Below are 13126 nucleotides of genomic sequence, written 5' to 3'. Positions count from 1 at the left end.
TTTGTGTATATGGAATCCTCTAGGACTAAGCACCTTTGGGCAAACAACCCTCTTCAGCAAGTTTCATTGAATAATAATAGACACAATTCGGGGAAAACCCATGAGCGATGGACTAGCTAGGAAGAAAACCAGGTAAGATGACATAGCAAAGAATCTACATGCTGTGAAGATTGAAAGTCAGAACGTTTCCCATTACATAGGGCTGTGAAAGGTCTTAGCTTTTAGAGAATTTATGAGCCAAATAAGTCTGGATGGTCAAGGGAGATAGTGTCATTAAGATACTGTTGGACATAAAGCTGCCTTCCAGACTAATGTGAGTGAAAAGGCCTGGGGGAAGTAGCACTGAGCTGGGGAAAAACTGGCTTCTACTGCTTCACATCACATTCACAGGCAGGAACCAAGAGGTGTGGTTAAACTAGGGTGTACCATCAGTTTCTGGTAGACTGGTTTCAAAACACAGAAGGAGACTCCTGAGTGCCCCCTTGACAAATAGCAAACAGAAATGTAACCTACCTGAAGGACTAAGGTATGACCTAGGCAAAAAACTGGAAGAATACTCTGTAATAACTAGCTTTCTCCTGGAGCAGGTTCTTGCGAATAGTGAGAATACAGGAACCAGTCAACGAAAATTAACGTTACAGGAAAACAACTGAGAAGTGTAATTGCAAAAGAAGTTTAAAACTGGCTAATTAAATCCAAAGCACTTGGTCATTAAATAATGATTAACAGTGGTTATTGACACACAGACATGTTAACAGAAGTATGAGTACCTCAAATCATTTGGGACTTTCCTTAAAGCAAGTACTCCAAAACTCCCAAAAGGTCTTTTCTGAACTCTAGAACTGGGTTTCTTTAGAAAGTCCATAAAATTTAACTTTAAAATGGTAAAAATGAACTCAGAATGAGACAAGATAGCAATGCAAGCATCTGTTAACACAACTCTCATCCCCACTATGTCCTCACAAGGCGAGCCCTTTCCTTCTGCATCTCTCATTCCAGTAACTAAGTAACTTTTATTTTCTGCAGGGTAACCTCTGAGTCCTTATGAAATATATTCCTTCCATTATCTCTGAGGAGTGGATGTTTGTTCCCTACTTTTTTGAGAAGTCTCTGTCTCTGTCTGTGTCTGTCTGTCTCTGATGTTTGCAGGTTGCCGAGCCTCAGCTTTCAGTCTCCTCTCTTCTGCCTGTCCCTCCATGCACCGTATAAAATCTCTTCCCCCCAAATGGCATCCTTTCTCCGTGATCCCATCTTTCTCAGGTGTAGCTCCTGGGAGAAGGCGAACAAGAAGCTGTCCTATGATATGCAGCCACATGCATTTCAAAGCAACACTGTGGTAAAAACAAGAATCCTCCACAATCCTATTGCCTTCAATCCCATTAATAAGTATGAGACAGTCGAAAGAGTCAATCCATGCTATAGAAGTTTCAGTCTCAGTTTCTCTATAATGCTATGCAGAGGTTTGTAAGCCCATCCTAGAAATTCTTAATTTCTCACAGAAGATGAGCTAACCAAATATAACATTGTTCTCACAGGGGAGGAAAGGATGTAAAAGTGCCCACATGGTTCTAAACTCCCAAATGTTCCTATAATAAACTGTGTATCACCAGGGGAAAAAAGCTGTCTTTTGAAAGTATAGTATTAAATGTCAAATTCATTAGTGACATGACCTGAAATCATTAGGTCTTTCTTTCTAAACTAGCTGCATATGTGATGTTTGGATTCCTATATGTGTTATTTTCAGATCAAAATGAAACCACTGAGAAAATATTGTGCTTTATTATTGTGTGTCATTTCTTGAAAGAATGACTCAGGCATTGATATTTAGGCTACTTTCAAGTCAAATATTTAAAGCCCACATCCTAACCCATAAGCACACTTACTGACATATTGGAAGGTCACCGGAACATGAGAAGATAGAGAGACGTCTAAGCAAAAGACCTACAAACTAAATATCTTCCGCACTGGAGGAAAGGCAACTGTAAGAAAATGGAACTGTTTTCTTGTATTTTCATCAAAGTACTGAACAGGTTCCAAACAGTTTCAGATGTATTAAAAATCGGGCCTGTGGCATTTTCCTTTTGTACATTCATATTTCATTAGGTGCAATGACTTTATTTTTTCTCTATTTAAAAACGTCATTCGAATTGGCTGGTGTACTTACTCTTTCACTGTCACAATATAGCCGTATTCTTTCTCCTCGGAAGACTTCACTTCAAGTTGTAAGCCTTGTCCCATATTTTTCTGAAGCTCTTCATAGGAGTTTCCATCCTGCATTAAAGCATTCTTAATCCAGTAGCTGGTCTCGCTTGGGTTTTTGGAGTCAGATTCACTGTTCTTTGCAGCTGTGAGTTCCCTTGAGAAAGTCTCACTTTTTACATTTTCCACACCAGCATTTATTTCTTCTGAGGAAGAAGAGACAGTATCTTCTGATTTCTTGGTTTCTGTCTTAGTAGATTCTTCAGGTATAAGGTCTTTAGGCATATTTTCAGGTAATACATTCTCATTCAAGAAGTTAACTAGTTTTGCAGTGTTCTCCTGTATTAAAAGAATATAATTGTTTTTAAAACTAAACAGAGGAATGTTATACTGATCCAAATCTGGATATAATCTTTCCAACTCTTATTGAAATGGTAGAGTCTATTCATACAAATGTCACATGGTCATTTTCTTAATTTCTACATGCTGCCAGACTATGTAAAAACATAATGTTTACTCAGTAATAATAAAAGAGCATTAAATTATGCCACTGTATTTTTCAATAGTTTTAATAAGGGCAAAGAAATTCTATAGTTAACAGTTACTTTCTTCTTCAAATATCACAGAGTCTAGATAGCATTTTCTCTGTCTTGAACATCCAGAAGAAAATGCTGATGATATTTTCATAGTGTTCATTTTCATGTGTCTGTGAGTTTAAGTATTGATGAGAATAAAACTTTGTTATCAAATAAGTTCATGAAAAGGAGAAATAATAGAAATATCCATCAATATGCCTAAGTGTTGGGTCTGGAAGCATACCTCTTGAGTCTCACAAGGCATAACACAGGAAAGGGAACAGATATTATGTGATGAATTATATTTCACTTATCAATCTCTAGAAATTGTGACAAACTGTTTGTGAGTCACCCACTAAGCTAAACATATGATCACAGAAAAAAATCTGTCTAATAAATCGAAACAATAAGCAAATGAGCAAAAGTCAAAACACATGCCTGGAACAACTCGTGAGCTACTTTCCTTATATAAGTTTATTGCAGCCAAGCATTTGGGAAGAAATGATGGCTAGCGGGCACTTTGTGCTCTGTGTCACAATATATTCTTTTCTATCATATCCCCTCTTCAAACTGTCACTGAGAAATCTATACATGGGATGCTCTATAAGTCTATTGTGAATGCAGTGCTTCATTCCTTGAAGAATTTCATGTGGGTGGTTAAAGCTCCTGCCACATTGTCCACTTGTGTGTTTTCCTTGCCTGGTAGAAGGGCAGCTAATAAAGTGATTTTACTGTGACCACAAGAGGGTTTGCCCGTTTATGAGGCTTGCAGTGTTAGCTTGTGATGGAGGATATAGGAGGAGAAGTTTCATGGCAGTTTTAAAAAATAATTCTTTGAGATTTTTCTGCTCCATGCGACCCAGAAAAAGAAAGGTGAATATACCTCAAAAATGGCTGAATATTGGACATAAATCTATAGGATATGATTCAAAACTCATGAGGAATATTGTAAAAGTAATCTGGATTAAAATCCCAAATTTTATGTTACCACCTAGCATACGAGATGTAATGCCTAGAGCTTTTGAAATACCTCTGATATTCAACAATTTGGAAGAATTAATGGTAAAGTGAAAAACTGAAGAATGATGGATCCCATGAAAGTAGAGGGAATTTTGAACCCTCCCACAAACACATGCCCTCAGAGGGAATGTTTACTCATCTGCTTCTGAAAACCAGAGAGATTATCTGAGCAAGGATGCTTACATTCCCCAGAACTAAGAGCCAAAGGACACATGAAACAAGGGTGTTTTCAAGAACACCTCAATACTCAAAATTTACTAACCTGAGGAAAAGCCTGAATTTGTCTGAACTTTGGGATCTGTTCTGAATGAAATGACTATTTCATTGAAATAGTCTATTTACAAATGAAAGAAAGGCAAAACAAGACTTGATTTTGTTTTTTTGAACTGCAAAACTCATTTTGGTTAAGGTTTAAATAAAAGTTCATTGAATATTTCAATGCATCAACAACAATATGCCTGTCGTGATACTGAACTATATCCACACAAGACACAAAACAAGTCTTATGTTTCAGAAGTGTGTTTGTGACCTTCACTGCATATAAACTTGATATTCAGAGATGGAATATTTGTTTTGTTAAAATTACTGGTACTCTACCTCTTTATCAGTTCTCGCATTCGCTTCATGCACTCCATTGTCTGTAGGATATGAAAAGCACGAATACATAGTTATGAAGGGAAAACATCATATATGAAACAAACACTGCTTATAGCTTACTTGGTAGTGGTGGTCTTTTAAGGTAATTTAAACATTAAGACATCAAAGCTGAAAAGGCAGAGTAAAGAGCACTGTATAATTCAGTATTGTTATTCTAACCCCACTTCAGTAGCAAATTAATGCAAGATCAATAGACAGAGTACTTCAAGAGCCAATGTAATAGTGTTATTTTGCTAATTAAGTGTCCAATCTTCATATCAGTTTATCAATATCTAAGAAAAAACCCAATAAAATGGCTCTAGCTAGCTGAATGGAAATTTACATTAAAGAAAAAGGAAAATTATGCATCCCTTATACATATTTTGGTGCAAGAAGGCGACTTATTTCAAAAGATATCGTCTACCAAAAACATGTTACAGTTTAACTACAGTGATGATATGCAGTCACATCATTAACCTCAGTCAAATAATGCTGGCTTTTTGGTTTATGAACTGAGTCTTATTCATCTCTCCCAGCATGATCCAGGACAAACCTCCAAGTCTGCTCATTTCAATCTACAAAAAGAATTGGCAATTAAAATAACCAGTATATCCCTAACTATTAAGGATTTCAATATATCACCATGAAAAAAGACAGTAAGTTGAAATCCCTGTTTATCACTTATAGCATATGGTTTTGGTGTCCTAGACATCTTAACATTCCTAAAATAGAGAATGGGTAAGTTGTAACTTATGTCCCACTGTGGTATCAACTCATTAATGGTAATTACTGTGGCTCCTGAACCTGCATCACCAGGAAAATATGTGTCCAGACAGAAGCACATAACAATAATAACTCTTTTATTTCCCTAAGCAGGAAAGAGAATGAGTAGTTTTCTACCTGTACCTGTCTAAGGCTTTCTTCTGCAAGTAATTGTGGTACATTAAAGAACAATTATCTGTAAAACACAATTTTCTTCCCCACATATTTTGAAATACATTCTGGAATATAATCATTTTTCATTATCATTTTGCTTAAACATCTTATTTTCAAGAAAGGGAAATTAGACCACACAGCATAAAGCAATTTGTATTTCAATATAATTGGGTGTGTAGGTTTATCTTGTTTGTGAAGCTTGAAGACCAAGTGTTCACAAAAAGATGCATTTTCGATAAATAAAGTATCAGCTGTAAAAAGAAAACAACAAAGCTAAAATTGTGCAGCCTTCAGGGAAAAATAAAGAAAATTTCCCTCCCATCCACTTTAAAACTAGTTTAAAAAAGTCTAGCACTATTGTGAAACAATAAAGGAAAATTGGGGTAGCTATATTTTGCTGTACTTAACTCTTAGAACTAATACCTGGTATATTAACACTGCTTTCCATTAATCCAGTCTGAATCTCTGCCCTTCCTTGAGCACCTCCTTTTTTTATTTCTCCTTCTGTTTTGTCTTCTCTAGTTTTTCCAGCACCCTCCTCCATTTCTTCCTGAACGCCAACTGTTTGAATTGCATTGGCGATAGTATCAGCGATCTCATCCAGTTCTGTTGAGCTGAGATTCTCCACGTTCACCTGGTGTTCCTCTAGGTCCTTCAATACATCTTTAATAAGTGTCTCTGGATCACAAAACAACATAAGCACAAGATTTAGCTGCATACATGAAGCACATGTGCTTGTATCAGTAAGTATCTTTCACGTTTCCTAAAAGATAGCTTTTCCTTCATGGAGAGCGTCTGTTTTCCAAAAGACTGCATACATATTCATGCTGCCATCTTTAGAGAAAACACAGTATTATAAATGGATGTCAGAGTTTATGACAAGGTGAATCCATGCCAGGCACTGGGGGATGTATGCCACTACAACCCGGCAAGTTGTCCTAGAGAGAGGGGTATAAAATTGTCACTTTCTTTACAAGAAGAGCATTGTTTCCTAGTCTAAACCAACTCAAAATACTGAAGACAAGTGTTAAGGGAGCTTAACTTTTTTTAGCTGCACTAAGATAGCACAAACAACACTACTGTTTATTAAAGATCAGGTTTCTTCGGTGATTTGCTTTTTGCAAGGTAAATAGCTATATAGAGTTCTGGAAAAAAAGAGTCATTTTGTCTTTCAATCAAAAAACTCCTCTTCAGTTAGAAGTGGATATGGATATATGTCCATTACATACATAGATAAGTAATGGACAAACCTTCTATGTAATGGGCAAACCTTCTAAATTGTATTGATTTCTCTTGGAAAATATATATTTTGTTAAAAGTGAACTTTACTGTTTTGGTTTGTCAGCTATGAATGTTATATCAGGTATATTGAGGAAAGAAATGTTAAGATGAATTCCAGGCCAGGAAAAGCACATGGGCCTATATTTAGGAGGGGGAAAAAAAAAAAAAAGAACAAAACAACCCTAATGTGAAAAAAGTTTTGAAGATGAGGAAATTCAAGGACAATGGACATAAAGGTGAGTTAGAAGATGTAGCATAACAGCTCTTCAGGGAAGGTACTTTTCTGACTGCATATATCCTTCAGTACCAGTCTGTATAATTCTGCAAAACTCAGCCTAATGTCCCTTGGAGTAGGGACACTAAATGTAGGGCTTACTCTAGCATACCAAAACCATTTTCAATCATGCCTCTGTTCTGCTTATTCATGCTGATCAGGAATTTAGCATACATATGCATACGCATGCAAGCAAGAAAACTCTTTCACATAGGTAGTATTTCACGTTCATCATCATCTGTAAACAAGACTTTGGGACCATGCTGTCAGCTTTCAGGCTTACATAAAGGTGAATTAAAAAGTAGGTGTGCAAAGGGGAAAACACTACTAGCAAAAGGGCTAAAGAGAAGGTTTTGCTTCTCACAGCAAAGGAGGATGAAGTAGTAAGAAACTAGGAAAGAAGAACGAGTAGTTAGAGACTGTTCTGCCCCAGGGAAGAGGCAGCAGAACATCTGTGATTTTGCAGGGAAACAAGAATGAAGGATTATTTGTCATTGGGAAAAGAGGCCGAGACCTTGGACACGTCTGTCATTTTTGGGACCCCACAGTGTTAGCTGAAGAGGTTAGAGCCTGCAGCTGACCATCAGCTTCTCAATGCCGTCTCAGGGCAGAGATTAATTTCTTCCGACCTGCCTCACAATTCACCAACTAAACTAATGCTGTTTTCGCTAAACTAATTAGTGAGTATAAACCAAGATAACTTAAGCAGTTTAAACAGTAGGTTTACTGTGAGTCAAAGAGGGTTTTGACACATGGGGAAGATGGTTCTTTGATGTACTTCCTTTTCCAGGTTAAAAGGACACAGCTTTCCAATACTCCACCATGACGATATTACAAAATTCTACTGATTTCATTATAAAATTCAGCTGAGGTTGTATGCTGTGAACTTTTGAAATTTACTTACAAAAGCATAAACACACCTAAGTGCAACTGTCAATAAAAAAGACAGGTTAAATCTATGATGATGCTTCAAACTGTGGCCGCCAACAAAGATTACGGTACCATACTGAAATAGCAGAGTGCTTTGGACAGGAAAGCAAGTGTTCAGTAACTATTGTCAAAGACTTAATCTCATGACCTATGCCAAAGTCTCTGGGCCAAGATATTTGGAGGCAGCAAAATTAGGACTGAAGTTTGATGGAAGCTGAGTAACACTTCACAGAAAATGTTGAATTCTTTCCTTTCCACATTTCATTGTATTGTATCCATCCCCTGTTATGAATTTAATAATATAGTAAAAACATAATGACCAAATGCTTTTGTTTAGGAAGGTAATCTACAAGAGCAAATTGATCCAAACTGCAATAAAAGTTTTCAGTAGGCTTGATAAAACTGAGTTCAAGAAACTTTTTCAAGAAGCACAACAGCTACCTGGAAGATGGCCATTAGGAGATGTTACACATAGCAGCAATGCAGGAAATTAATCTGTAGGAAATACCAGCACTGCCAGATTACCGCAGAAGGTATCATTTCTGTTCTTATGTTTTATAGAACTATCAGACAATAACCTGACAGAAAAACCTAAATTATTGAAGCAGAGCTAATAAAGTCAGCAAAGAAAAGACAGAATATATGTCAGTTCCAAATCAAAACTGAAACTTTTCAACTAAATGTATAAAGACACATTCCAAGGCACATCACAATAGGAAAAAGTGTTCTTGGAACACCATTTGATTACCTGGAATCAATGCATCAACAAAACAATGAAAACTATGATGACTTCAGTGATTCTCTTTTTCAAGAGTTTTTGCCATTTATCCATTGATATGAATAACCCATGACGTGCAGCAGCTAACAAGCTATGAATGAGATTTTGAAGGTTCTTGCAATCATGTGGAATAATATTTACAAATGTTCATAAGAATTTTTAGTGCAGATGAAGAATTCGCCTCGGTATTTCTAAACCCCTTGTAAATATGGAATGGTTTTAGAAAACACCTATGCCAAGAATGAAAGGTTTCTAAGTCACACAAACATCATTCATTAACATTCAATTTTACACAAAAGAAGAGAGAACATACCCAAAACAGCCAGCTGATTAGAGCCCTGAACATGAGTTTCCCACAATCCAGATGAGTTTCCTAACTATTAAATGATACTGACTGCTTTAGGATCACTCGCTCACTTTCCTACAATATTTTTGAAGCATTTTTTATTTGTTCAACTTCAGAACAGAAACCACGTTTCTTTTCCCTTGACTTAGAACCCCTGCTTTCTAGCCATAACACGTTGAGAAGAATGTCATTCAGTTACTATGATTTTCAAGCTATTAGGAAACATCTTACCAAGAATTGGGATTTATGAAAAAAATTCAAAAACACATGCCTAGTAGCACTATTTTTTCAAAATTTAGACTCTCAGGTTCTCAAGTTTACTCAGTGCTAATGTTACTTAGAGTCCTGAAAGTTCATCTCTTTTCTGAATACGGGACCAAGATTCTTAAAATACTTCAAAAGAGCGGTTAGTAATACTATGAAGGTTTTAGCAAAATGCATTAGGGACGTGTTTCAAGCAAATTCCAGCAAATGGAACAGCATAAAAGCAATTGCATCACTGAGTAAAAGTTGTACAAACAATGTTCATTCATTTATGATAAAAACGATAGTTCAAATTACAGGAATTCAGCAGCAGATTCAAGTCAAAAGTAGCTCAAAATTCTGATTTGAAAAATCAGCAACCTGAGGTTTCCAAGCTGAAGGCAAGTTTTGAGCCTCAGAAAAATAATTTGCATCTGCATTTGCCTGTTAAATTTTATTTAAGCTAGACACTGGCTATTACATGAATATTTGAAGACAAATCTTAAAAGAGAATTATATTTCAGGACGCATATAATTAAAAGAGCTATATTAATGTAGCGCTACTAGATTTTTGTTTATTTTGGTTGTTTCACAGCCAGCTGGCAAGACCAACTACTGAGCTACTCAACAACATGCAGTCAATATAGACTTGTCATTTCCATTCCATTTAATTTTTCTCCAAACTGACTTTTCTTTGTATCTATTATCTTAGCCAAGCCTTCTCTCTCCAGTCCACTCCCACAGGTTCATAGACAATAACAAAGCAATCTCAATCTCAAACAAAATGGAAATCGGGGAACGGGGTGGGGAACCACATGAGAAAATGAGTGGTCACAGGCCCTGCTCTAGATAACAGGCTCACTGCAGGTCCTCCTGGTTCATTAAATAAACCTGTTATAGAGGAGCCTCCTGCTCCTCTGATGCTGCTATTCCTGCCCTGGTCAATGCCACCTTGACACAGTTCATCAAATGAACTCCTAAATACAGACTCGTGTCAAGGTCAGTAAAACTTAGCCATTATATGCTACCTTTACTGAATAACTACAAGTGTGATTTAAAATGTCAAGGACCAAAGGCGATAACCCCAGCTAGCAAGTAAGAGGGCCATCATGTGTTCAGTATAGCAGCAGGAACAGTCATTGAAATGTCTGTAACAGCCTGGTGAAATGGAGGTCTACATAAAGAATCTTGCTAGCTTCATGAAGTTATGGATATGATGTTAATACATGTCCATGCTAAATACAGATGTTTCCACCTCTTATTATGGCACTTGTCCATGTTTGTATATCATTTTCATACTGTTGGATAAGGCTGATGATACACAAATAACTATCAGTGTCTCTATTTACAAACACCTTTGGGTAATTTAAAGAAATTATTATGAACTTATTAAAATCAGAAAATATTGTTGGAGAAAGACCAAAGAGCAGATGGATACTGCAATGGCACATCACTTAAGCAGCACATGTACTTGAACTTGTATCTGTGCACAGCCTTTATACTCTCCCACTGACCCCTTCTAAACAGAATTGGCAATGCTCAGCCATGTTTCACAGGGCTTGTAATGCAAACTAGATTTCTTCCTTAGCTCCAGCTTCCGAACCGAAGAAGGAAAGTTGCCTTTCATAGCTGCCTTGGAACCATGATCACAGTAAAGGCACATATATCTTAGATGATGTAGTTTTTAATATCAGCTTCACCAATAGAATTCCCCTAGTAGGTAACAATAGCAGCTTAGCAAGGGAAAACAGCTTTTTATTGTACAGTATATAAATCATGCTCCATACTCCATTGACACAACTGCCAAAGCCAGCTTGCCTTTGTATGGCAGCGGTAACTTTGCTAGCAGTCCTACAGGGTGGTCTGTCTTCTTCTACCCCATCACCCTACTGACCACATATTAGCTATCCTCAGCAGCTCAGCACCATACAGATTGGTGACCACAGCTTTGCAAGACAGAGGATGTTCAAAAATATCTTTGCTCTATAAACATGGAAGTTCATTATTTTTGGAAAAAAGATATCTGAATTACTAATTTTGTGACCTTTCCAAAGCACCGGAGAGATGTATTCTGTAATATTTAATACACCAAAAATGAGTAGACTAGAACAAATCTCTTAAAACTGAGCCAAATTCTAAATACGGCTGGTGAAGAAGACAGATTAACAATTTCGTTATTGCACAGTGACTACAAAGGCAGTACCCACACACATCATGCTACTCCTAGAGGTAATAGTTTCCAAATCTGATAGAAAAATACGTCCACATTTCCTTCTCGTATTTCTCCTTCAGGGTGCCTTGTTAGCTAATTTACCTGCCACTGTTTTGCAGCAATTCTCAGTGCTCATCTGCTCAGTAACTTCTGGATTGTTATCCCAGTCAAGTTCCTTTGGATAATCCTCTATCAGATGCAGCAGAGAACTGAGCTCGTAACTGCACCCCACACTTTCCAGGTTTTGAACAGTGTTGTGGTTTAGAGAGTGCAAGAGAGAAACAACCCGCAAGCGTACAAAAATTCTGAAGCACCAGAGAGGTTGGAGGAAGGTTCAAGAAGAAAGAGATGGTGCGGTCAGCCTGGCAAATCTGAATCCAAACCATCATCACTCCAATGGAGAGCACTTTAAACAATGAATACGCTGGGGTCTGTCCTCACCACTTCCTTATGAGACTATTTCATGGCTCAAAAATACAAAGGAAACCATATTATTTCCTACTCAAACGATTCATAATTTTATGTCTTGCAACATTTAAAAGCTAATGCAATGGAAGAAGTTCCTACAGGGCACATTATGTATGTGAAGTCAAAGCAGTACAACGCAATGAATTGTGAAACATGTTATTCCCTCTAAGTGTTAAGTGTTTTTTTCCCGGTTGGCTCCTACTAGGAAAGGTGAAGTGGAACAGCTGGAGGATAATGAAACCAGCATGTGCCTAGTTTGTTTTGAGTCTAGCAACAAAATTGTCTAACCTGTGCAGGAGACTTACAGTGCCACCTGGATTTGATTTTACATTATAGTTCGTTCCTTGAAACCTATTATCTCTGGGCACCATACCAAGAATTCTTTCACTTCTGAGCATCCTTTAGATTGCAAGCATTATCTTTCCTCTGCTGCAACTTTGACATTTCTGTGTGTTCTGTTTTTTAAAAAAACAAAACAAAACAAACAAAACAAATCAAAGAACGTTAAACTTTATGGATAATAATAACTACAGAAGGGATTCAAAGGAATCCTCTTCCATTTCACCAAAATCCATTGGGATAGTGGAGACTACATTGTAACAGACGTAACTGCTTGGCAATGGCTGAGGATCAATTCTTTCATTTTTCAGGCATTCTGAACCTGGAATAACATCAATAGTTAGGTTAGTTTAGAGAAACAACAAAGTGAATGAGAATTATTTTCTAAACTCTACCTGATCCCCAGCCATGATGTGAAGACCCATCTTGTCTTACAAAGCAGCACTTAAAATGTATCACAGTATCCCGTGAGGTGTTACACTCCATCTTCATTTAAATATTTGTCAAACTATCACATACAAAAGAAATCAGGATCTGGTCATAGTTAAGCAGCATTAGCAAAAAAAGATGAAAATCCAGCAAATGGGTTGTTTGTTATAGAATGTCCAGCCAAAGGCAGCTGTAACCCCACCTTCTCGTATTGCTCTGTGTCCACCTATCCACATAATTGACAGACTCCTCCCCTTTCTGTGTTCTGCGTCAGAATTTACCTCAGTGTTAATTACTGTGTCTAATTTTGAATTTTACCCATGGCCTTGGAATTTCTAGTTAAATACAGAGAAAGGGAACAAAACCAGGTATATCTATATTACCTATATATAGTGTGGGATGCATGCATAAAAACAGATTTGACAGCAAAGATATACCCATAATTACATGTTGTTTGTAA

General features: G+C 37.0%; 1 protein-coding gene across 1 annotated transcript in view; it reads right to left on the bottom strand.

Moving 5' to 3' along the window:
* PTPRN2 (protein tyrosine phosphatase receptor type N2) overlaps positions 1–13126 on the bottom strand; it is a 680315-nt gene that overhangs the window by 400034 nt on the left and 267155 nt on the right. Inside the window, 3 exon segments of the mRNA XM_072851628.1 lie at positions 2165–2538; positions 4392–4432; positions 5790–6044. Coding sequence (XP_072707729.1) covers positions 2165–2538; positions 4392–4432; positions 5790–6044 — 670 coding nt within the window.

Source organism: Ciconia boyciana, chromosome 2, assembly GCF_034638445.1.
Source record: "Ciconia boyciana chromosome 2, ASM3463844v1, whole genome shotgun sequence".
NCBI classification, from domain to species: Eukaryota; Metazoa; Chordata; class Aves; order Ciconiiformes; family Ciconiidae; genus Ciconia; species Ciconia boyciana.
Note: the sequence above shows the minus strand (reverse complement) of the source record. Positions and strands in the feature narration are given on the sequence as shown.